General features: G+C 36.9%; 1 protein-coding gene across 3 annotated transcripts; it reads left to right on the top strand.

Moving 5' to 3' along the window:
* Positions 1–506: 506 nt before the first annotated feature.
* Positions 507–25,097, top strand: C9orf72 (C9orf72-SMCR8 complex subunit; the record flags this gene model as incomplete). Of its 3 annotated transcripts, XM_080820611.1 has the most annotated exons (12): positions 556–587; positions 2,475–2,663; positions 5,857–6,344; positions 7,692–7,751; positions 11,039–11,134; positions 11,882–11,946; positions 14,040–14,112; positions 16,153–16,269; positions 18,602–18,837; positions 21,352–21,409; positions 23,074–23,183; positions 23,295–25,097. In XM_080820611.1, exons 3-12 carry the CDS (start codon positions 5,901–5,903, stop codon positions 23,479–23,481), a joined length of 1,446 nt encoding a protein of 481 aa, XP_080676737.1. In that variant the 5' UTR covers positions 556–587; positions 2,475–2,663; positions 5,857–5,900. The 3 variants fall into 3 exon arrangements, with proteins under 3 accessions (XP_080676736.1, XP_080676737.1, XP_080676738.1); XM_080820610.1 differs by lacking the exon at positions 2,475–2,663 and having other exon boundaries at positions 507–587; XM_080820612.1 differs by lacking the exons at positions 556–587; positions 14,040–14,112; positions 16,153–16,269; ... (2 more) ...; positions 23,074–23,183; positions 23,295–25,097 and having other exon boundaries at positions 2,524–2,663; positions 11,882–11,950.
* Positions 25,098–26,264: the final 1,167 nt, after the last annotated feature.

The following is a 26,264-nucleotide window of genomic DNA, read 5'->3' as shown; positions in this document are numbered from 1 at the left end:
TTTCTCGGAGCGGGAAGCCCTCCCCACTAAAAACAGCACTACCTCGGCTAGCACTTTACTCAACATTTTCAGGAATCACGTCATGGAACAAAGGGATGGCGCAAGTTTGGCCCGCCCCCTTCCACAGGCCTCGCGCGCTCGCGTAATCGCAAATCGAAAACTCCAAGGCGAACGTACGGTGTCTCACGAGGAAACGAAAACTAAACAGCAACTTCTTCCGCCCACGTAAAAGATGGCGTTTGACGCGTCAACCATCCCTGCTGCCCGGTTGCTTCCCTTCGGGGGCGGGGTCCAGAGAGAGCAGGAGGCGTGTGCTTAGGAGGTGTGCGCTTTTGTTTTCCTCACTTTTTCTCCCCTCCCTTGCTGTCGTAATATTCATTGAAGGTGATGGGCGAAAGATTGGGTAAACTGTACCCAGAAGAAGAGTACCAGGCGTGAAACAACCGAGGCGTGAAGCGGGTTCGGGGTCGCGACATGCTCTAGGGGCCGGGGCCGGGGGCGGGGCCGGGGGTGGGGCGGGGCGGTGGCCCGGCTGCGGTTGCGGTCCCTGCGCCCGCGGCGCCTGAGTCGCAGGCGGTGGCGACTGGGTGAGTGAGAAGCCGGCGGGCAGGCGACTGCTTGGGGTCGGGGTACAGGGACCGTGCGAGGGCCGCGGCGGTGGCAGCAGCTCTCCCCAGGGCTCGGCTCGTGCTCCCAGACCGGAATCCGGCATCGGGTTTTCCAGCTGGTGACTGGTAGTTGTCTCCATCCGGGCCCCCGCTTCCCGGCAGCGGCGACACGGAGACCAGGGGCTGGGGACTGGGCCTCTGGCCCTCATTCCCGCCCGCGGTCCACGAGCCGGCCGCTTGCCGGGGACTCGGTGTGAGACCCAGACCGACCCGTCGGACCACCTGCGCCGCGGGTTCAAGGGAAAGCGCCTCGAGCACTGAGAAGCCTGTCTCTGGGGAAGGCCAGAGGGCGGGTGGGGCGCGGTGAACCCCAAGCCCGGGTCTGAGCGCAGATAAAGCGGGGTGTAATGGGACGGGGTGGGAGGAGATATACCACATGGCTACACAGTTTGAATGCAGGTTTGTAAAGATTGCCGATTCTCTGTGAATTTGAGGAGCAATTCTAAATGGGTTGTACTCCCGCTGTGTGGGTCCTGACTTGATTGTTTCACGGCAGTGAGGTTACACATAAAGGAAGTGACCATTATGACTTGAGCATCACTGGACTGATAGTATCTGCTGCAGAAAGAAGTGCACTGATTACACGTCTGACATGCCCACACGGCATGTGAGTCACCCCCTACCCCGCCAGGCTTCAGTGTTCAGGAGACAGACGGAGGTCATGCACTTGCCCAAGAGAGATGACCCTTTCAGAAACAATGGAGATTGCTAGGCCTTAGAAAAGTAACGGTGCTTGTGGCCAGTGGATAAGTTCCGATAGACTGTTCCATCCCTCACCTGTGATGAAAAGCAAGGGGACACAACACGTCTGACTGTACATTTAATTTGTACTTTAAATTTGAAAAATACTGTTTGACAGACTTTAGAAAACTTAACATATTGGGAACCTTACAGAAGCTAGAATATATGGAAGATTAATAATATGGAGTCGGAATACTTGAAATATGGTGGTGTTATGTGACACAGATACCTTTGGCCAGCACCTCAGCCAAACCCTGCCACTCTGGGAAAGCCCTGAATTAGTTGGAAATCGCCTCATGATTGAGTACTTTTTATACATCTAAAACAAAAATGAGAGAAGTTCTAGACCACATTGCTTATTGTGCACAAAACCAGCACTAATCTGCTCCAGGAAAGTTACATAGGTGTTAAAAAGATATTTTTTTTCTCTCTTTATAAAGTTGATAAAATAGTCTCTTTATTTGGCTCCGTTAGGAGTCCAAAATTTGCTTTCGGAGAAAACGCAGAAACAAAAAACAATGAGGACTCCTAGCTTTCAAGCCTGCCCTTGGGCTCTATGTTAATTAAGTAGTTCTAAGGAGTAGTGTGTGTTAGCCTGCCTATTATGTGAGAAACTTGGATCTGTGAGAGATAGACTAACAGTGATATAAATTTCATCTGCGAATCTTGATAAAAACTTAGAAAATATTGCACACAGTCTGGTGTTAACAGTTCACTGTCATTAAAGTTGGCCTGCGCAGCGTCGGTTTTTGGAAAGTGGGCTGGCTTAGGACCCTGCTGCTTTTAGGGCTGGGAGAAAATAAACAGAAAGCATGGTTACAAGAATTGTGAGCCTTATGATGTCTGAATTCTGATTTACAACAGCAATCAACTTTCTAAATACCAGTGGGAGAAGAGATGCTAGTTTTTAGCAAAGGTTTAAGAAAAAGCAAAGTTTTGAACCTTATACTCTGCTAACAGTTTTAACAGATAGTAATTAATATAATCTTTAATGTCTGCATATGTTGGATTATTTTCAGAAAGTATATCGGGTACATCCTCATGAACCCTATTCTTTGTTTACAGGAGTAGAAAGCCACCGTGTCACCCAATTTGGATCCTGGCTTCCCTCAAAAGACTCTTATGGCTAATGTTTGATAACCTGGAGTAGCCAACTACTGTAGATATATAGATAAGACTATTGGTTTTGACCTGAATTTTTTCAGCCATATTTATGTATATGGATTTTCCTCACCAAAGATGATGAGTTTAAGTGTTAGTAAAATTATTTTTACAGCTCTCCTAAATATACTTCTCTGTAACATTTCATTTCTCAAAATTATTAATTTTGGAAGAATTTTAACCTAAGCAATTCAACATGATAGTTGTCTTTTGTTTTCTTTCTAATGATAATAGCAATGAATATAAATGTAATTAATGGTCTGTAATAGTTTAATTTTCACAGTTTAAAGTTTTCCCATAATCCAACCAGATTTTGCTCTGGGACTCGGTTTGGTTTTAGGAAATGCTTTTATTTCCAGCATAATGATGAAGTGTTTGAGTTAAAATATTGTTCTTATGATTATTCACCTTTTTTATCCAAAAAGGAAGAACAAAAGGAAAATGTTACAATATAATTTTGTGGCTGTGTGTTAACTCATCTCCTTGCCCCCAGTTTGTTATTAATGATGACAATGGCATCATTACAGTTTGAATTCAAATTACATTCCTGTACATTCCTTGTAAACTGTTTTTTTTTTTTTTTTTTTTTGTTAGAGAGAGAGAGAGCGAGCGAGCATAGGCAGACAGAGTGGTAGGCAGAGGCAAAGGGAGAAGCAGGCTCCCCACCGAGCAAGGAGCCCGATGTGGGTCTCGATCCCAGGACGCTGGGATCATGACCTGAGCCGAAGGCAGCTGCTTAACCAACTGAGCCACCCAGGGGTCCCCCTTGTAAACTGTTTAAATTTTATTCAAAACAGTGGATAATTGAATAAGCTAGAGAGTTTATGTCCAGTATAGTATTTTTAAGACTATTACGTTGCTATAACACATTAAAAAGTAAATATTCCCTAAATGAATTCTTGAACTAAAAAATACATACATGAATTGCCTTTATGTTAAGTCATTTCAACACGTGCATACTATAAAGTGTTTTGCCAAGTTCTGTATACCTATTCTTGACATGCATGATAAAAATGCTCATCTGATACTCTAAAAATAGAAGCCACTGCTTTTCAGCAGTCTCTGAACTCTCTTGACAAGATGTAGATAAAATTCTTTAAGTAAATGAATTGTAGTTAAAGAGCAAATGTTGCCTCCCAAAGCAATCCCATAGGCAAAGATAGGTTTATCATAATTCACCTATAAATTGCTATCCTTTATCATTACAATGAATAGATTCCCAAATTTTAGACTTGCTTAAATGTAATTGTTATGGTTCTTTTCACTTTAGGCCTTTCAATACCCGTATTCAATTTTTTTAAACATTTTATTTTTAAGTAATCTCTACACCCAATGGGGGGCTCAAACCCACAACCCCAGGATCCAGTAACATGCTTCACTGACTGAGCCAGCCAGGCACCCCTCAATTTTAATATTAGGCAAGAATGATACATTTTACACTAATATCACAGAGGGTATATAGCTTTAGAGTGTTAAGATTTCAGTGGGTTAAAATTTATAGGAGACCTTGATCCTTGCTTGACTCTGTGACCTTGGGCAATTAGCTTTTCTCTCTGTGTCTGTTTTCTTAGCAGAGTGAAAGGCTTTGACCAGTATCCATTCAGTCACTTTGTTCTTTACATGTTCTAAATAACTGAAGCTTTTTAGTTTAGCCATTCAGTATAGAACTCTTTGTAATGAACTTTGTACTGCTGCACTGCTTTCTTAAATTTAAGAAGCATATTAAACATATTTATCTTCATCTTGATGTTTCAGTGTTATTTCAGACACCAGTCTTGGGGTTTAGTGCCCTGAAACCCAGAGAGCTTGCTGAGAATAACAGTACTGTTACCTCATTTTTTATTATGGCTCCAGCTAATTGTGTCTTTGCAATTTTTTGTCTTTTTTTCTTCCTGTCTTTCTTTCTTTTTTCTTTTTTCTTTTCCTTTACTTTTTCTCTTCCCCGCCCCCCTTCTTTTAACAGCTTTAAGGTGTTCCTGCTGTCAGGTGTCTTTACTGGTTTCCTAGGACTGCCATAACAAAGGACCACAAACTGAGTGATGTAAAACAACAAATATTTGTTCTCTCACAGTTTTGAAAGCTAGAAGTCCAAAATAAGGTATCTGTAGGGACATGCTTCTCTGAAAGCTATAAGAAAGACTCTTCCTTATCTCTTAACTCATAGTAGTTATCGGCAGTGTTTGGCTTTCCTTGGCTTGTAGTCCTATTGCTTTAATTCCTGCCTCTGTCTTTACATAGCCCTGTTTCCTCTTTGTCCATGTGTCTCTAAATCTTTCATAAAGACACCAGTCATTGAGCTAGGATCCACCCTTATCCAGTACGACCCCATCTTAATTTGAATATACCTATTTTCTTTTTTTTTTTAATTTTTTTTAAAATTTATTTATTTGTTAGAGAGCGAGCGAGCGAGCACAGGCAGACAGAGTGGTAGGCAGAGGCAGAGGGAGAAGCAGGCTCCCTGCGGGGCAAGGAGCCCGATGTGGGACTCGATCCCAGGACGCTGGGATCATGACCTGAGCCGAAGGCAGCTGCTTAACCAACTGAGCCACCCAGGTGTCCCTGAATATACCTATTTTCAAATAAGGTCACATTCATAAATACAAAGGGTTAGAACTTGAGCATATATTTAGTGTGTGGGGGGGGATAGTTCAACCCACAACAGGTATGGTGTTCTCTACCTGAGCTCTCCCTTTCCCAATTTACCCTCTTTGTTGCTGTGGTTTAGGAACCAAATATGCAATCATTATATTGCACATAGACTGGAAATTTTGGGACAGTGAGGGTCTATTCTATGAGCTTTAGTATATGATATTTTGTATTAATGTTCAAAGACCCTTTTTTGCATCATTATTACTTTGGATTTCCAAGTATATTCCCTGAATATAGGTGACAAGTTACTATGTATCATAAGATTATCATTGTATTAACAAGTATTTAGTGTGTACCTGCCATGGTAGTCAAATGTCAAATCTTTTTTTTTTTTTTTTTAAGATTTTTTTTTTATCTGACACAGAGAGAGATCACAAGTAAGCAGAGCGCAGGCAGAGAAAGTGGGGGGAAGCTGGCTCCCCACTGAGCAGAGAGCCTGATGGGGGGCTCAATCCCAGGACCCTGAGATCATAACCTGGGCCCAAGGCAGAGACCGAACCCACTGAGCCACCCAGGCACCCCTCCAAACCCTTTTTGACTGAAGAAAAGAACCACATAGGCCCAAGTCATTTGAATTTCTGATGTATGACTTTACAATTGCTGAACCTAATCATTGGTTTTGTATGTTATTGTTTAGATATCCCTGGAGCATTTGGATAATATGGTAAATGGGATGCAGTGATGTCGAATCTCTGTCCACCACCATCTCCAGCTGTTGCCAAGACAGAGATTGCTCTAAGTGGTGAATCACCTTTATTAGCAGCTACTTTTGCTTACTGGGACAATATTCTTGGTCCTAGAGTTAGACACATTTGGGCTCCAAAGACAGAACAGCTACTTCTCAGCGATGGAGAAATAACTTTTCTTGCCAACCACACCTTAAATGGAGAAATCCTCCGAAATGCAGAAAGTGGGGCTATAGATGTGAAGTTTTTTGTCTTGTCTGAAAAAGGAGTAATTATTGTTTCATTAATCTTTGATGGAAACTGGAATGGAGATAGGAGCACATACGGTCTATCAATTATACTTCCACAGACAGAACTCAGCTTCTACCTCCCACTTCACAGAGTGTGTGTTGATAGATTAACACACATTATCAGGAAAGGAAGGATATGGATGCACAAGGTGAGTGGTTTTTGAGCTTATTAATCATGCTAACCTAGCCATTGAAAATTTATCTTCTGATGCATTTATATCTAATTTTCAGAAATTACATGCACTTAACTTCATACAGTAGCTCTTACTTGGATCTGCCCTATTAGATAGTTCTAGTAGTCTGATGTCAGTGATCTTCATAATAACCCTTGAAGGTCGGAGATGATAGATCTATCTATGATACAAGTAAAAGCTAAAGCTTAGAGAACTTGAGAACATTGTAGTAAACTTTAGAGTCTGGGTTTGTCTTGGAAACGTTTAACTATAAAACCTTTTCTCTTTTTGCATTGCATGACCCTGTTTTTCACTTGATACTGTGTGTAGGTACAAGCAGTTCAAAACAAGTGTTTCATAAGCAGTTGGCCATGTAGCCTTTGGTCTCTTTAACTTCTTTGCCAAGTTCTGAAATTTGTAAAATGAGGAGGTTGCACGAAGTAGTTTCTAGGAGATGTTCCTTTTAATTTTGTAGGTCAAGCCAGAGGAAATTACTCTCCTCCCCTAAATGCTATAGTTTAATATTTAGTGATATTTATATTTTCATATACTTTTGGCAGACATGAAGAACAAATTTAACTCTTCCTTTCTGCTTTACAATTTTGATACTAGTATGGAAGTCTGTTAAGTAGCTATTAGTTTTGTAAGGCTTTTACTCCTAGTGAGGAGTAGTATCTTTGAGAAGAAGAGTGTTTTACTATGTTTGCATACTGTGTTTTCTTTTTTTTTTTTTTTAAGATTTTATTTATTTATTTGACATACAGAGATCGTAAGTAGGCAGAGAGGCAGGTAGGGGATTGGGGGTGGGGGGAAGCAGGCTCCCTGCTGAGCAGAGTCCAGTGCCCTATGCGGGGCTTGATCCCAGGACCCTGAGATCATGACCTGAGCCAAAGGTAGAGGCTTAACCCACTGAGCCACCCAGGCACCCTATGTTTTTTATTTTAAATGTTTATGAAAATCATTTTAAATCAGGAAGGCCCAGATACATATAACTTGATCTTCCTTAATTTGAAAAGTACAAACCATTAGTTTCCTTTGTGAAACCATGGACACATGTTACATTGACTGTTTTCTGATAAGTTATCTTTTTTTACCTGCAGAGAAAAGGGTGTTTTTATTTTATTTTGTATTGTTTATAAGAAAATGGATTTGTTGGATTAATTTCCTGCCCCCTCCCTTTTTTTTTCTGCCCTAATGTGGAAAATATTTTTCCCATGAACTGAATTACACAATAACATGTCTGCCACTTAACTACATTGTGAAAAATAAACAAATATCAAAATGTTTTGTTTTGTTAATTTTAATGAATTTTCTCTTGCTCAGGAAAGGCAAGAAAATGTGCAGAAGATAGTCTTAGAAGGCACGGAAAGAATGGAAGATCAGGTAAGGTACAGACTGCGTACTATCAAACACCACCAAACTCATGTCATGCATCTATATAAGAGTGAGGGTTAATTTTCTTACTGCCTTGAAGCTGTACCAATCCTATTTAGACAGAGTCAGTATGAAAATGAACAGAACCTTTATGGAAATATGTGGAATAAACTGGATGAAAATTTTCATATCTTAGACATAGTTAAATAAGTGAATTATAGCAATTTTGCTACCTTTTTTTTTTTCTGTTTGCCCAGAGTATGTTTTAAATAACTGGTTCATAGTAAAAATTTTAAGTTTTATATGAGATTTTTTTTAAGGCATTGCTTCTTAAACATTTCCATAGACGTAGTTATAGTAGGAGGGAAGTGACTATACTCCTCTAAGATAGCTGGGGAAACAGACAGTTCTAAGCATGATATTTACTTGAAGTCTCATGCTGGATTTTTAAAACTCATGATTTATATTTTAGTTATTTTTTATCTGTTTAATGTTGCAGTTTACCAGTGATATTCCTCACCTTTCTGATCAGCCTTCTGATTATGTGAAGTCTCTAGGGAAACATGCCATGTTTTCCCATGGCTTTATATCTCCTTAGGGCACAGGCACCAGCGTCTGAGATGCATGATTGCATGAATGTGGTTTCCCTTGTGGAAATTAAATACGAACCATTTCACTGCAGGCAGAGATGTTCTGAAGGGGAATCTCCAGTGGAGAAAGGGCTCTTTGCCTTAACTCCCATTGCCTCTGGCCACCCTCAGTATTTCTTGTGTTGAAATCTAGTCTAAGGATGACTGGGTTGTCTTTACTCTGGTTCTCCTATAGCATGCCTAAGACAAAACAGTACTTTAAACAGTAACTGTTCTAAAAATTTGTGAATATACAGAACTTAAACCAGGAAAATACAAAACCCGATAAAATGACTTCCTTTACAAAATTCTTATTATATCTGTATTTTTGTAAATAACTTTCCAGGCCAGAGGAGGTAATCCTGGGGAAAGGTCTAACACTTACCAGAAAAGGTTTCCCTTTACCCAGAGATGCCTGGCCTTGTTGGTCGATGAGCAGAGTGCCAAGCATTGGGGGCACTTTTACCAACTAGTTATGGAGTAGTTAGTAGAATTACCTTACGATAAAGAAATTTAAGACCCAATAAAATTCTTGTTTTCCTGGGACTTTTTTTTTATTCAAACCAGACCTGTACTTAAATTTACCACTCTTAAGTTTTACTTCTGTTTTAAGGGCTCTTCTTGAAAATGTTATCCTCTTCCTTCTGTATATTTAGACAAACTGGAGGTTTTTAAAGGGGAAACATTCTCCTGCTAAGAAGTTCAAGTTAGAGAAGTCACAGGAGGAAAAGAAACCTGGATTTTCTTTTGAGTTTCTTCTGTGTTCAGGCTTGTAGTAGTTCTTTTGTTAAGCTTTGATGAGGATATGCATTCAGTTACAGTAAATACCTGAGATACAGTTTATGGCACTATATATATGCCTAAACCTAGGGGAAGATATTTTCCTACAGTTATCCTTTCTACAAAGAAGCTGCCTGATAATTGAATCCTTGCAAATCTCACATCATGTGCTTAAAATGATTTTATTTTGAACAAGTGAATACTATTTGGGGATGACACATTAGTCTGGAATCAGTCACTGACTTCATTCAGTGCAAGTTTTAGATGCTTGTAGCTATCATCTGATAAAATCACTTTATAAGGAAATCACTTTATAGCTAGTCACTATTGTTGAATTGCATGTGTTGATTGTAATTGTGAGTAAGCATTTTAAAAATTCTTTTAAAGAGCAGAAACGGTGAGTGGTTATGTTTGGAGGTTACTACAGGATGAATTTTTTAAAGTAATGAAACCTTCTATATGATGCAAGGAGGCTTATGACTTGGCATGAAATTTCCACAGACAGCATCACATTTAAATTCCCAAGTTTCTGAAAAACTGGGTATAGTCACTCAAAAAATGACTCTAGGAATGACTGAGATTTAAAGACACATGTGAAAAGTTCAAACAAAATAGTTTCGTGAGAGATGAGTAAGGAAAAAAACTATTATTGGATTATTCTTAATATGTGATTTTAAAACATGTTTAGCTAAAAATTAACATATGTGACAAGAAGTTTGTCATCTCTCTAAAAGTTTACATATTCAGGATGGTTCAAAAATTTGGGGGCAGGGTGATGGTAATGACTAAATGAGAGATCACCCATCTTTGAGACTCTCTATATCTGTGATGTTCTATATTGAGGTTTCCGTTTCATTCTAGACACTACAAATTTCAAAATTGTATTTTTGATGTATGTTTTATTGATGCTTACAATATATGTGATTTTGATTTGCATCTGGGTACTAATGTTTATTGTGAATATATTGACTCAAGCTTTACTATTGAGTTATTTGCTGACTACTTCTAAGATTTTTTATGGTTGGTTTTCCTTATTTTTAAATATACAAAGCATCAATAAGAATTTTTTATATCTCAAATAATTATCAAAGCAAATCCTTTCTAAATTTGGCATGGTAATTTAATTATTGCTGGATTGGTAAGTGATAAGCCAATGATTCCACTCTGACTAAAGAAAATCATTCCTGGAAGAGCGAAAATTAGTTTTAAATAATTTGTACATCCTTTAGAAACGTTTTGAAGTAGTAGACTTATTTGAGGCTGTGTCTTAACAAGTTATCAGGTATTTCTATCAAAGGATGTTGTTCTTTGTTTTCAGCTCTTACTCTTTTATTGCCCCATTTGTCCTAGACAGGTTTCCCCCTGCTATCCAAAAATAGAGTGTTCCTATGAAAACATGTTATACACTGAAATGGCCATAAGGAAGTGGTTACCATTAATTTATATGGAAAAGTTTTTGAGTGTTCCCAGACCGAAAAAATAACCCCCTTAGGCATCTCTGATACCTTAGAACACATCCTACTAATGGATGCACAAAAAAATCAAGCTAATGCACAGATGCTCACAGACACGGTCCAAAGTCAAGGCAGCTTGATGCTGAGATGCTGAGTGGAGTTCCCGGGGCAGGAGCTCAGCCGGGCCGCTCTTGGACTCAGGCTGTGCGCCAGCTTCTGTAATGGGTCCTTCAAAACAAATGCTCGACACTGTTTTAGCTTTTCACCTTTTTTTGGTAAAAGCAGAAATCCTCTTCAGATTTCTTTTGGTTACTGAAAACAGGTACTAATGTAGGTCTTTCATAAAAGCAAAGTGGTGTAACTCGAACTTTCAGAAAGCCAGGGATACTTTCATTGTGTAGTTTTCTTCACTTCATTTTGCTTTTTTGTACAGGGTCAGAGTATTATTCCAATGCTTACTGGCGAAGTAATTCCTGTAATGGAACTGCTTTCATCTATGAAATCACACAGTGTTCCTGAAGAAATAGATGTAAGTTCTGTCTTGTATTATTAAATAGAAATAATGGTACCTCTTATCACTTCCCTTGAGTTATATATTACTGTTAGGTATGTTAGTACTCTAATTTTAGTAGTATGCATTTTTGTCATATATACTGTTTATATGAAGTATTAGCCACTTTAGCAAACACACATAAAACCTGAGTTTTATAGCCAAACAGAGGCTTTTTTTGGTCAGTGATAGTTGTGGCAGAATTACATTTATTTGGTTTTATTTCACTACTTTTGTATTTCTTAGAAGTAGGAGAATTTCAGACCTTAAAGAAGCAATCAGTATTTAGTGCAATACTTTTTGTAATAAAGCAGTATACCATTCAGTGGTGGATAGCACAAGTTTATTGACATTCACTAATCTAGTTTTCTTAATCATTTGTTGGCATTTTGAATCACACACTCTGTGTGTGTAGAGAAATCTTTAGGAAAACTATTCTTGTTTCTTTCTGACTTTGTCATTAAGATTAGACTTCTGATTCTGACAGCCCAGAAGAGGAAGTTGTTCTTGTCAAAATTATTGCTTAACCTGCCTGACCGGTTTTCACATTTGTTCTTCTGAAAGTTTATAGAGTGCACAGAGGTTGTTTTATTGGGATTCTTGATGCTTTAGAAATGTGTCATATTAAACCTAGACTTCAGAAAACTTGTGTATTAAGAGTGTTATTTCAATGCTGTATTATAGCCAGAATAACTTTGTTGTTGTTGTTGTTGTTGTGTGTTTTAGATAGCTGACACAGTTCTCAATGATGATGATATTGGTGACAGCTGTCATGAAGGCTTTCTTCTCAAGTAAGGATTTTGTTTCTTTTTGTGAGAGATGGATAAAGCAGGTAGAAATCTTAGGCTCACCTATGACACGATTTGGAAGGATGAAACCAATAAGAGACTAGGTACCCAAATTATTCTAGGAACATTGTTGCATATTTAAACTATTACTTAGCTTTGTGTTATTTTTTCATTTATTACATGTCTGTGTTACATTTGATGTTACTGTTTTAATATTTAAGGAAGCTGAGTTTCCACAGTGTCCAGGCAAGAAATCTTGGTCTCTTGTTTGGTTCTGGTTTCTTACTTTACTTCTTATTAAAGCTGAAACTAAAACTGAAGGGAGTTCTTTGACCCATTTTCAGCGTCAAGGGGGTTCCCTACAAACAATGCTCTAGATACAAAGTGGGTGTCCTATAATTTAACTCAGTTCTGACACTCTCTGCCTGGAGATAGTGTCAGATTCCATAGATTAAGGGTTCAGTCCCACAAGACTATCTCCTCTACCCCCCTGACACCAGTCTGACTGACTGGCAATAGATTGAACGTCCCAGCCATCCACTCCTTGGACTTCAGACACCAGTAACAAGTCCAGGTTATTACCTGGACTTCTTACCAGTTGGCTATAAATCAGGTTCCTACAGCCCCCTCCCTGGGTTCCATTCATTTGCTAGAGCAGCTCACAGGACTCTAACATTTCATTTACTTGATCATTATAAACGATAGAATCTAAGATGCCGATGAACGTCCAAATGGAAGAGATGCATAGGACAAGGTCTGGGAAAAAAGTGAAGTGCTTCCGTACTCTTTCCAGGCATTCCACTCTCCCCAGATCCCAGTGTTCACTAACCCAGAAGCTCTCCAAACTCCTTCCTTTTAGGTTTTCATGGAGGCTTCATTTCATAGGCATGATTGATTAAATCATTGGTCATTGGAGATAACCTCCAGCCCCTTCTCCCTCCCCAGAAGTTAAGGGGAGGGACTGAAAGTTCTAACCTTTGTCACATGGTTGGCTCCACAGACAATCAGTCCCCATCCTTATGTGCTTTCCCAAAGTTGCCTCATTAACATAACAAAAGGCATCTCTATCATTTCCTGCACTTGGGAAATTCCAAGGGTTTTGAGAACTGTGGGTGAAGGCCATATATGTATTTCTTAAAATCACAATATCACAGAACCCTTACAAATTAAATTTCGTTTGTATGGAATTAAGTTATTTAGGCCTAGAAAAGAAAATTATTTGTATTTTTATTGATCCTTCTCTCTTTCAGCAGATTTTAGTACTTTAGAGTGTGGGCTCTGAAACCAGACTCCCTGGGTTATTGCTCTGTGAACCTGGGCAAGCTACTTGAAGTCTCTGTTCCCCCATTTCCTCATGTATAATAATAATAGTACCTACTTCATATGATTTGTTGTAAGAATTGAGTGAGATAAATCATATTAAGCATAAAAACAGTGCCTGTAACATATAAATACATAATAGCTGACATTTTCTATTTCTCTTTCTTTGAAGGAAAATGTAGTAACAATAATAACAGCCAAAATTTATCAGGTGCCTGTGAGTCAGTCTCTATACTAAGTGCTCTCTCTGCATGTATAATCTCATCTTCTACCTTAGTGTTTCTTTACAATTAAAGAATATTGTGAAATTTTATTTTTTTCAATGAGAAGTGAAAGGATAAAGTATTTGCTTCTTATGTCCATAGTGTTTTCCTCAGAGAATCTCAGAGACGTGAGTGTTTTTAACCTAGAAGCCTTACATAGCTTGACTCAAGCACTTCAGTGCTGATTCTGCTGGCTGTCAGCCATTCATATATTACTTTTAATCCCATTTGATTTTAAATAAATCGCTTAACTTCTCTACACCTCAGTTTCTTTCACTATAAAATGGTAATATTTTACTAACTGGGTTTTAAGTTCAAATGGGAGAATCTCTGTGAAAGGCCTGAGGAAAATGTAAAGCACTATAGGAAATATGAGATGGCATTTTTCTTGTAGCTTGGCGTTCATCAAGCTAGTCTCAGTTGTTTGAAGTTCACTTGCCCTTTTTGTTTGTTTGTTTTAGTTTGTGACTTTTTTACTGGCTGTGTTTTTCATCTTTTTCCTTCTCCTTGCAGTGCCATCAGCTCACACTTGCAAACCTGTGGCTGTTCTGTCGTCGTAGGTAGCAGTGCAGAAAAAGTAAATAAGGTAATTTATTTTATAATCTGGCCAATAATCTGACTTCTTAATGCTGCTAACATATCATGGATTGTAATTTAAAAGTTAGCTTGCAGTCAAGACAATCTAATAGTATAAGGAGGTAATATAGTCTGGCCAAATTACTGTGTGACACCCTGTGACAAAAATAAGTTGAACTGCTTAAATAGGAAATCATTTATCCATTTCATTTTGGTAATTCATAAATATTATACAGTTCTCAGTATTGTATAGTTTTGAGAATTTCTTAAAATAAGGTATTTTTAGAAAATATTTGTCTTCTGTTTTCTGACGTCACTTTTAATAAATAGGATAATAACCGCGTACCTTTTTTTTAAGATCTATTTATTCATTTGGGGGCACCTGAGTGGCTCAGTTGGTTGAGCAACTGCCTTCGGCTCAGGTCATGATCCTGGAGTCCTAGGATTGAGTCCCGCATCAGACTCCCTGCTCAACAGAGAGTCTGCTTCCCCCTTGGATCCTCCCCCTTCTCATGCTCCCTCTCTCATTCTTTCTCTCTCAAATAAATAAATAAATAAATAAATTTTTAAAAAGGGGATTTTATTTATTCATTTGAGAGAGAGAGCCAGCACAAGCAGGGGGAGGGGCAGAGGGAGAGGGGATCAGAATCTTTCCAAGCATTAGGCAAAAACTAGGGGATTTTGTACTTTTCTTCACTGACTTTTAATTAGAAAGAGGTAAGTTGCACATATCTATCAATTTAAGCAAACCTGATTTTTCTTTTTTATGTTTTACACAGGAATTATCTTAGGAATGATTATGTCCTTGACAAATAACATTTGTATTTTTTTCCTCTAATAAGCTACCCCGTATGCTTGCCTGATCCCTAATTTACCAAAATTACATTTTTCGTACATCCATTTATGAGAGGTTAGTGTACCTCTTACTTTATTGGTCTAGCAATTTATTATTATATTTGTTACCCCAAGAAGGTAGGTTTCCATCTGTGTCACCCAGAGCCTTCGGATTTCACAGAAAGACTTACCAGTAGCTTTTTGAAAGAAGGCGTCTCTGTGGTTGGGGCTCTCTGTTTTTATTTTTTTATTTTTTAACTTTTTTAAGATTTTATTTTTTTGAGAGAGCGAGCACACAAGGAAGGGCAGAGGGAGAAGCAGACTCCCCGCTGGGCAGGGAGCCCAATGTGGGGCTCCATCACAGGACCCTGGGATCATGACCTGAGCCGGCAGACACTTAAGAAGGCAGACGCTTAACTGACTGAGCCACTCAGGCGCTCTGAGGGGCTTTCTGTTTTTAAAACACTTTTTTCATCCCACATCCTTTTCTGGCATAATTGCTTGTTTTTTATTTTTTTAATATGAAAAGGTCGCCATCACTCTATAATGAAAAACCGTCTGAACATAGTCTGAATTCCAACATACTTACATGGCTTTTTAATTTTCCTAATAGAGCTATAGATCAAATCCTGTTAGAATTATAGATTTCCAAGCCCCAACCAGTGGCTTGCTTATTTTAAATCAAATTTGATAGAATTTATTCTCATTCTGTTGAAGGATTTGGAGACTCCTAATATTCATTATAATGGAATTTCACCATTCAACAGGAGCCATAATTCTGCCTAATTTAACTACATTTCGTTTTCTTGTCCAGAATTGTTTGTTTATTTGAAAAATAGTTAATACTCTGTGGAGATAAAATCAATAATTAAGTCATTAGTTCTTAGTGAGATAAGGGTTCTGTGGTCAAATATGTTGAATACAGTATGCATATTATATCAGTCATCTGGAAGGTCACAATATCTTCAATACTAAAGGTTTTGAAATATCATACAGTACATTTATCAGCATTTCCCGAACTTACTTGACCACAGAATTCCTATTTTAAGCAACAACTGTGATGTCCTCTGGACTCCTGAAGGTGACTAAGGAATACTTTCTTCTCAGGATGTATTTTATTGACAATAATAGTTGAAGTTTCTATTCACATTTCTTTCATAAGCAAACCAGTGGCCTTTGACTCCCTATTTTAATTCTAAAATATTTTCTTTTACAGATAGTGAGAACATTATGCCTTTTTCTGACTCCAGCAGAGAGAAAATGTTCCAGATTATGTGAAGCAGAATCATCATTTAAGTACGAGTCAGGGCTCTTTGTACAAGGCCTGCTAAAGGTATAGCTTCCATTTGTCAAACTCAAAGCAACTTTGTAAAATCATTTTTGACACTCTTTATAAATATATTTTGAGTGTTAGCTTGTAGTACATCTCATGTTTATATGCCAAGGAACTGAGCATTGAGTATATGTCTTACAGATTTATAATTAGTATGAGTAAAACATCTTAGAGTATCTTTTTGTGTGTTTCTCTTTGGTTTCCTATAGCTACCTGTCTGACCTCAGGATTATTTGTTTTTTAATATGTGCTTAAATCAAGTGCACATCCAAAATTTTTTTTAACTGCAAAGAATTTGAATTTTCATTAGCATTTTTTGTTTATGTACTGTATTCATTTATTGAAAGAAAATTTTAAACTGCTTCCTGTCTTCAAGAACTGTGTATAGAATTTGAACAATTCAATTATATATATTCACATGTGTGTATTTTTTAATTATTTAAAAAAAATTTTTTATTTACTTGAGCTTTTCTATTTACTTGAGCTTTTCTTTTTCTTTTTCTTTTTTTTTTTAAATGCCAGTATAGGTAACATACAGCATTCTATTAATTTCAGGTATACAATATAGTGATCCTACAATTCTATACATTACTCAGTGCTTATCATGATTAGCATACTCTTTCAGCCTCACTCCCTATCTTATCCCCCCACACACCTCCCCTCTAGTAACTATCATTTTGTTCTCTGTAGTTAAGAGTCTGTTTTTAGGGGCACCTGGGTGGCTCAGTGGGTTAAGCCTCTGCCTTTGGCTCAGGTCATGATCTCAGGGTCCTGGGATCGAGCTCCGTGTCGGGCTCTCTGCTCAGTGGGGAGCCTGCTTCCCCCTCTCTCTCTGTCTGCCTCTGCCTACTTGTGATCTCTCTCTCTGTCAAATAAATAATATCTTTTAAAAAAAAGATTTTAAAAAGTCTGCTTTTAGGTTTGTCTGGATTTGGGGATGGTGTTTATTTTTCTTAAATTCTGCATGTGGGTGAAATCATATGGTACCTGTCTTTCTCTGACTAATTGAGTCCACTTTTCAGGGAGCAAAGCAGATATGTGTAAATTAGCAATTATTTTCAGTAATTACAGGGAAGATTCTTTACTGAATCTATCATTGATATTTCAATTATAGTCAAAAGATGTGAGAAAATAGATTTCCTAATGGTTATGTGATTCATCATGAATGCTTTCTTGAGGATCTAGGCATAGCAAAGTGAAAAAAAGTTTATTAAAAAGTGTTGCAAATAAAAATTATATTCAGCTTTTGCATTTTCAGTGGTGTGCATGCTCAGAGCTTAGAATAATATTTAAATATTTAAATACAGAAACTACTTAAGGGAAACTCATTTCCAATTTGAATTGCACAAATATGAAAATTAGAATTTCTTTTTATCAAAGACATAATAAGGTACTTAGTACTTTTATTTCCTCAGCACTCTCTTATTTAATTATGTAATTTTATCCATGAAAAGGACCTCTACAAGATGCATAGAGGAAGACTTGAAACTATAATTTAATGAAAAAATATTTAGCAGTTTTCTGTACATGGATAAATTGTTAAGCCTTTCAGAAAATACTTTACCATTATATGTCAGGAGCCTTAAAAATGTTCAGACATTTAACCTACTATCTCTAATTCTGGAAATCCATCCTAGGGAAACAATTGTATAAGGGGAAAGACTGACTTATAAAGATGTCTGTTACAGCATTAGAAGAGTGAAAAATTGAAACTAGTCTCTATTGTATTTGTAACCAATACCACCATGCTTCATACACAGTAGATACTTCTTACATGGTATTTAACTACCTAAATGACAATACCTGGAAAGAAGTCCATTTTTTACTTATAAAAATACATATTCATTGAGATTTGAAAAAACATGTGAATAATCAAGAAGAAAAGAAAAAGTTGCCCATAACTCATAGTCCAATGAATAACCACTGTTGGCATGTATTTGGCATATATCTTTCTCACCTCTCTATTCTGTATGTATCTTTGACACAGCTCTCTGCCCCCTCCACATACATTAACCTCCATTTTCCACAATATGTTAAGAAAGTCTTTCCATATCAACACATAAACTTCAAATTAATTTTTAGCAAGTAAACAAAAAACATTTTTATTATTTAAGCACTTTTTTTTTTGTCTGCTTAGCTTATTTTCTAGTGTTCTACTGTTTAAACCAATGCTGTAGTGCACATATCACTAAAACTTTTGCACACGATCGTGACTAATTTCCTGGAATAAACTTCTAGAGATGGACTTGGGATAGCCAGTTTTTCTAATTAAAAAATAATTCTTCATATATTTTGGCATATAAGAGAGTAAATTTTCTTTTCATTATGACAGGATTCAACTGGAAGCTTTGTGCTCCCCTTCCGGCAAGTCATGTATGCTCCGTATCCCACCACGCACATAGATGTGGACATCAATACTGTCAAGCAGATGCCACCATGTCACGAACATATTTATAATCAGCGTAGATACATGAGGTCTGAGCTGACAGCATTCTGGAGAGCCACTTCAGAAGAAGACATGGCTCAGGATACTATCATCTGTACAGACGAAAGCTTCACTCCAGATCTGTATGTAATGCTGCTGTTTTTAAACAGTGTTATGAAATTGTACTTTTATGAGTAAAAACAAAAGCCTGTGTTTGAAAGAAGGAAATACTACTAAGAGAATTATGCTCGAAGAAATAATTTGGTTAAGCATGCCTTTTTTCCCTTGGATGTCTATTTTTCTTAATATAATTATGTTTTGCAGACATAGGTTAGATTAGTCCCTAAAAGTAAATATTCAAGTAGTTACATAACAAATATACATTGAGGCCCTAGGCATGGTAATAGGTACCAGTAAGGTTGGACTCTCTAATACAGAGACCCAACCTTTACATTGCCTACAGTCTAGTATATAAGAGCCATTAAAAGACTTGTTATCTAAACCAAAGAAATAATTCTGAGTCTTTTTTTTCTTGATATGTGAATATAAAATACAACAGAACTGTGAAAATACATTTATAGAGCATTCTTTTATTTGCATTTTATATTGTGTTTTTCATTTTTTTATTCGTAAAGTCTGATCAGTAAATAAAGAACAAGTAATGATAAAATGTTGAAAGTGGACCCAATTAGAGGGGGAGGGAAATGATAAAAAGAATTATAAAACTCAAAGAAAATACTTGGGTTCTAAATCAGGAGAAGAAATGCAGTATATTCTGATGGTTCTCTTTAATCAATTTAGAGTACCCAGCACATATAATGTGCTCAATAAATGTTAACTGTGCTAATCCTTGTTTGAGTGTATAAAGCAGCAATAAAATTGGAGCAAGCAATCCTGTCCTGTATTTGTAAGAAACATTGGAAGCTGAGCCAGGGGACATGCAGAGCACCAATAGTCACACAGAAGATGTTGACCGAAAGCATAGAAAAGGAACACCCCGTCCACGGGATCCCCAGCCTCCCGTGTCTCTAAGTCAAGAAAGAACGCATTGTTAGGACCATCTTTTTCCAGCTCTCCACTGTTTTTGTGGGTTCCAAGTGTGAAGGAAATTAGTTTAGGAAATGAATTAGTCAAAACCGGAATTCTGGTTTGTATCTGGGTGACAAACTTTTCAAGTATTGGTAATTGTGGTACATGTGTAGGAATTCTCAAAACTAATCCATGCTTTCAAGCATTTTCTTCTTTCCTGAAGTGTTTGGTATTTTCTCCCATTTTTATGGTTACTTCAGAGCTCATTCTTGGGGAATTTAGTGAACTCTAGAATGGATTTACCATCTAGTAATTTTATTTTTATTTTTTTAGAGGAGGTATGTGTATGCTTTTAGCATTTCTTACTCATTTTAACCAGTTGTGTTTAATTGCTTCACTGATTTGACAGACTTCGATTAGCCAGCTAGTCTTCTTTTACTGATGATAAAAAAAAAATAAGGTCATTAATTTTTTAAAATTTATTTACAACTCCAAAGTAAATTTTCTGAACATGAAATTGTCCAAAAATAATATTCTACCATTAGATTGTATATTAAATTTACATATTACAGATCTATTTTACTTTTTAGTTTTCTTTAAGCAATATTATTTATTTTTAAGATAGTTTTAACTTTAATTTCTAAAAATAATTTCACACACTGCCACTACATGAAAAGTGAGTCACTGGAAATAAACTTTTTTAACGCTTCACTTCGTCTGATTCACTGATGACAGAGACTAAAAGGAGTGCTGCCAGCTAGTAATCATGCGTTGCTCAATTGTTTTTTTCATCAGTTTCCTTCTTCTGTAATTTGGTACACACATCTCCTAGAGTAGGAAATTTTAGGTACTTTCCTATTTCTCTATGCATATACCCCTCTTTGTTTGCCTTTCTTGTCAGTGCAGTGATGATCCCTACCATTTTCAGTGAAAAATTACTTACTTTATGGTGTGTTAGAGATACATTATCTCTAGGGTGTATTATGTCTTAATTTCTTATTCTGATCATTGCCAAGGTAGATAACACTTTCCTGAGTAGTTAGTTTATGTTACTTGCCTGGTGATAGGTTTGTTGATACAACTCAGTGGTCACGATGTTCCTTAATCCCACTTGAATATTTCATAGCATTTAGCCTTTTACCTTTTTCTTCCTGAACAGTGTATTACAAGTTACTATAACATAAAGTTAACCTTTTGTTTTGGGTTTTGGTGGTAATGGTATGTGTTTATTTTTCTTGTTGTTTTATTTTTTTTGAGATGGCAGGAATTAGTAATCATATTTATTCTCTAAGGCTCTCAACATTTTTTTATAAGGTGAGGGTTCAAAAATAGATTGATAGGGACTTACGTGCCGTTCTTGGGACTGTTTATATCTTTAAGAGAAAAATAATGACATAGTAGCTTGACAAACTCCAGTAATACACAAGTGTATCCTTGAGTTAAAATGAGTATATATTTATTATTTCCAAATATATTTAGATTTATATACATATATATATATATACACACATACAATTTTCATAAATATGTTTATATGTAATATTTCATTTCTAAGAATTTAATTTATTGGCTGGAGTGAGGGATTTTGGAAAGTAGCCATTTCAACATTTGGGCTGTTTTCTTCATAGGAATATTTTTCAAGATGTCTTACACAGAGACACCTTAGTAAAAGCCTTCCTGGATCAGGTAAATGTTAAACCTGAGATTGTCAAAATGAATGATATGATATGTTTTCTAATGTATACTACATTGCCTGTGCTATATATGTAACATCATAGAATTAAGTCATTATTTTTTTAAATCATTATCTTTTTGTAATGTTTCAGGTCTTTCTAAAGTGTCTACATGCTGTTTCTTTTGAATGGTTAATGGGTGTAGCCTATATATTAACAATGAAAGTTGCAATATATCTTAGTCAAATAATGTTTTAATTCCAACTACTAACTTATCGCTCTTTTGTGGAAGGGAGAATATTTTTTATTTACCTTAATTGAGCCAAAATGTCTTTAAAACAGTATACTCATACTGAAATAATAATATCGCTATTGTCTCACTCTTTTGAACAATATCTATTTAACACTTGAAGAAAATTATATAATATATGGGCTTATTTCTTAATATAACAGCTTTGTCATAATATTCTGGGGACCAGGCCAGGAAGCAGTATAATCGAGCTAGCTTTGAAATGATGAGGTCCTTAGATTAACTCACAATTTTAGATCCAGGTCTGTGTGGTCTGTGACATATTGCATAGTTCAAGGATAATTCATAGTCATGCAATTAATGCCATGCTTCTCAAGCTGAATAAAAGTATTCTACCACTATACATGTACCCTTACCCCCAATAGTAGAGAGAGACGAATATCTCAAATCCTTGGTCTATAAGCATGGTTCAGCTTTTGGGAGCTTCACTTTTATTTGGAGATATGGGCTGAAAAGGTTAAATATGAAATGAAACAAATGAAAGTAAATAACAACATGATTTTTTTTAAAAGATTTTATTTATTTATTTGACAGACACAGCAAGAGAGGGAACACAAGCATGGGTGGGGATGTAGGAGAGGGAGAAGCAGGCTTCCAGCTGAGCAGGGAGCCCAATGCAGGGCTCGATTCCAGGACCCCGGGATCATGACCTGAGCCAAAGGCAGATGCTTAATGACTGAGCCACCTGGGCACCCCTACATCATGATTTTTTAAAAATATTTTGTTTATTTATTTGAGAGATAGAGAGATCGCACAAGCCAAGGGAGGGGCAGAGGGAGAAGGAGAAGCAGGGAACCGGACATGGGGCTCAATCCTGGGACCCTGGGATCATGACCTGAGCGGAAGGCAGCTTCTTAACCAGCTGAGCCACCCAGGTGCCCCATGTCATGATTCTTTTTTTTTTTTTTAAGATTTTTTATTTATTTATTTGACAGACAGAGATCACAAATAGGCAGAGAGGCAGGCAGAGAGAGAGAGGGAAGCAGGCTTCCCGCCGAGCAGATAGCCTGATGCGGGGCTCGATCCCAGGACCCTGGGACCATGACCCGAGCCAAAGGCAGAGGCTTTAACCCACTGAGCCACCCAGGCACCCCCCATGTCATGATTCTTAATAATAAAGTTAATAGGGATGTGTTCTGAGGTAGAATACAAAATTTGAGTTCATTTTCAAAGATAAAATAGAAGACCTCAGAAAAACTTGATTGCTTTAGATAGACTCTACTTCCTGTTGGGGCATCAGGGCAAATGGTTGTGGAGAACTACTCTAATGTGTGTTACCTGCCAGACGTTGTCAACACTGTGATGAAAACATGCTGTATAAGAAGAATTGGAGCAAATAATTTATAAAGTGCTTCATTTTCCTGTAGGTTTTTCATTTGAAACCTGGTTTATCGCTCAGGAGTACTTTCCTTGCACAGTTTCTACTTGTCCTTCACAGAAAAGCCTTGACGCTAATAAAATATATAGAAGATGATACGTAAGTAAAACTACATGGAATGAAAACCTTTGTGCATTGTGTTTTGTTTTGTTCCTTTTGGACATTTTCTATATTTTTAAATATAAATTTTTTTTTCTTCATTATTTATAGGCAGAAGGGGAAAAAACCCTTTAAATCTCTACGGAATCTGAAGATAGACCTTGATTTAACAGCAGAGGGCGACCTTAACATAATAATGGCTCTAGCTGAGAAAATTAAACCAGGCCTACACTCTTTTATCTTTGGAAGACCTTTCTATACTAGTGTGCAAGAACGAGATGTTCTAATGACTTTTTAAGTGTGTAACTTGTTAAGAATATTTTGTCACAATCATGACTGCTGCTAAAGTAGCTTGGTGGTGTGGGGAAACATCATTCCCTCAGGGCATGCCCTAGAGCCCTGCTCGGCAATGCAGTTAAAGTTAGTTACACTACAGTTGTCACAAGTCTGTAAGGGGATGTCAGGTGTGTTGTTATAATGGATGCATCTTTTCCTAGATGTGCTATCTTGGGATACAAACTTAGGTTTACAGTTATAGTAAATGTTACTGCTATCTTTTAAAGATAAAATAATGGAGTATAAACTTGACCACAACTACTGTTGTTTGAAACTTACAATTCATGGTTTACATGTACCACCGTGAAATCTGAGTTAGTTTTCACAGATAAAATACTAGTTGACTTTTCATCTCTTGGTGTTCCTTGAACATAGGTTAAGTTTTAGGAAAAATATATTGATCAAGCAGATGTTTAATTCAAATCAATTATTAGATCCTACTTTATAGACTTAGTAGTCCTTAGGGTTCAGTCTGTGTAAGAATGTCATGCTATACGTGTCATCTGGATTGTGGTGAACTATAGCCAGCGTGTGTATGTGTTTGTTTGTGTACTCGTTTGTTGAGCTCTGTCAAAGAAAAGAGAGGAAATTGGATTTTATGTTTTAGTAGTTATTGCCAACTATTTAAATTAATTTTTATTATTTTTGAGCCAAATTGAAATGTGTACCTCCTGTGCCTTTTTTTTTTCTTGAAAAATATAATGACTTAGAAGAAGTTCAGATTACACTAGTCAGTCATTTTTTTCTTATTTTTCTCTTGTAGATTCTCACCCTGATTTGGCAGTTGTGACTCCCAAGATTATAGAATGCAATAGAGAATGTACTAACTAGTAAGATCTTTTTTTCAGGAACAGAAATATATTATATTATATTATCTTGTCCTTTTCCTTCTTCTATTTCTGCCCATATTTTTTAAGTTGGCAGGTCTCTTTGCCTGCATCATGTGAGGAAAGCAGGAAAAACTTTACTGATGTGCTATTTTACTAGGTGCTACTTGGGCAAAAACTAAGTGATCAATTTCTTTTGTTTCCTTAATGTGTTTGGACCATTTTGCTAGCTATAAAATAACTGATTAATATAATTCTGCACTAGAATAGTTTTGACAGAATAGTATATACAAGCATCAAAAATATTTTTATTTAAAACTGTGGAAGCTACACAAAAGGGAAAAATATTTATAAGAAAGGGATAAAAGTGACAGCCCCTCTGCTGTTGCTCACCAAATTGAACCAAAACCAACATGTTCTTTTCTGAAAGGTCCTAATTAGCCTTTCACATCACTGATCGGAAAGGTATAGACATCTTGATTTATAGACACAAATGGTACTGGATGACTGGCCCTCTGTGGCTTAGTCATGAAAGAATTTACAGATAGCACCTTGTTGTACCCCTTACTCAGTGCTTTCTAGGTGAGATGATATTAGGGAGTACTGATTGATTATTTTCCTTTGCTGGTTTATTGTACTGTGATACAGAATGCAAGTTGTACAGTGAAATAAGTTATTAAAGCATGTGTAAACATCGATATATGTCTTTTCTCCTAGATGGAGAATTTTGAATAAAATATCTTCAAAATTTTGTCTCTTAGCAATTATTTGTTCAGAAAAGCAGTGTTCGGATAATGAAAGATTGACAGTCTATGTTGTATCTAAACTTTTTTACTTTTTTTTTTTAAAGATGTATTTGAAGGTTCCTTATAATGCCTGGAATCTTTATAATGCTCATTGTTTTTATTATATTTTTAACTTAACTAATGGTTAACTCACAGGATTGCAATTTGATTTTTAAATTAAATATTAACATTTCAAATGTAAGCTAATGCTTGGATAATTTTTTTTTAATTTCTGTTATAAAATATTACCATAACCTCAGCTGAAGTTACTTGCTTCAGGTATCCAGTACAGGTGTCCAAAATGAAAGTGCAAGGACTCTAAACCTTATAATCTGGAAAACAAATAAGATTGCCATTTTTACTCCAGGAAAAAAAATGTAATTCATAAATATAATAGTTAGTTGAAAGATTTCTTTAAGACTGATTCCTCACATGCTAAGATTCTTTTTTTTCCTCTGAAGATTTTATTTATTTATTTGACAGAGATCAGAAGTAGGCAGAGCAGCAGGCAGAGAGAGAGAAAGGGGGCAGGCTCCCCGCTGAGCAGAGAGCCCGACACAGGGCTCACTCCCAGAACCCTGAGATCATGGCCTGAGCTGAAAGCAGAGGCTTTAACCCACTGAGCCACCCATGCGCCCCACATGCTAAGATTCTTAAAAACAAACAAACAAACAAAAAAAAAAAACTAAAACTTCCTATAATGCTGTAAAGTAAAAGTGAGACAGTGATTCCTGTGGTCTGTTTCCATAATGTTGCAGGTTAAACAGGAGGGTAGTGATTGGTACTCTCATGTAACACTGTTTTGGTTTTGAGGTGGAATTGCACAATTGACATTTCTCCTATGATCTGCAGGGTATAGCCTAAAGTACCCCCAATTACTTCATAGCTCACTGGACTTTCTCAATCCACCACCACAACACTATGAGGCCAGTATTATCATCTCCAATGTTATAAATGCAAAAACTAAAGCTTAAAGAAATAAAATGTGCAGCCCATGGTCACTCAGCTAGTTAGGCTGGATTTCATCCCAGAAAGTATAATAGTTGCCATGTAGCACAGCACCTAGTAGAGTTGCCCCATGTAGTAGGTACTCCATTGTTGAAATGAAGGGAAAAAGAAGGGAGGAATCTGCC

This window comes from Martes martes (genome assembly GCF_963455335.1).
Source record: "Martes martes genome assembly, chromosome: 12".
NCBI classification, from domain to species: domain Eukaryota; kingdom Metazoa; phylum Chordata; class Mammalia; order Carnivora; family Mustelidae; genus Martes; species Martes martes.
Note: the sequence above shows the minus strand (reverse complement) of the source record. Positions and strands in the feature narration are given on the sequence as shown.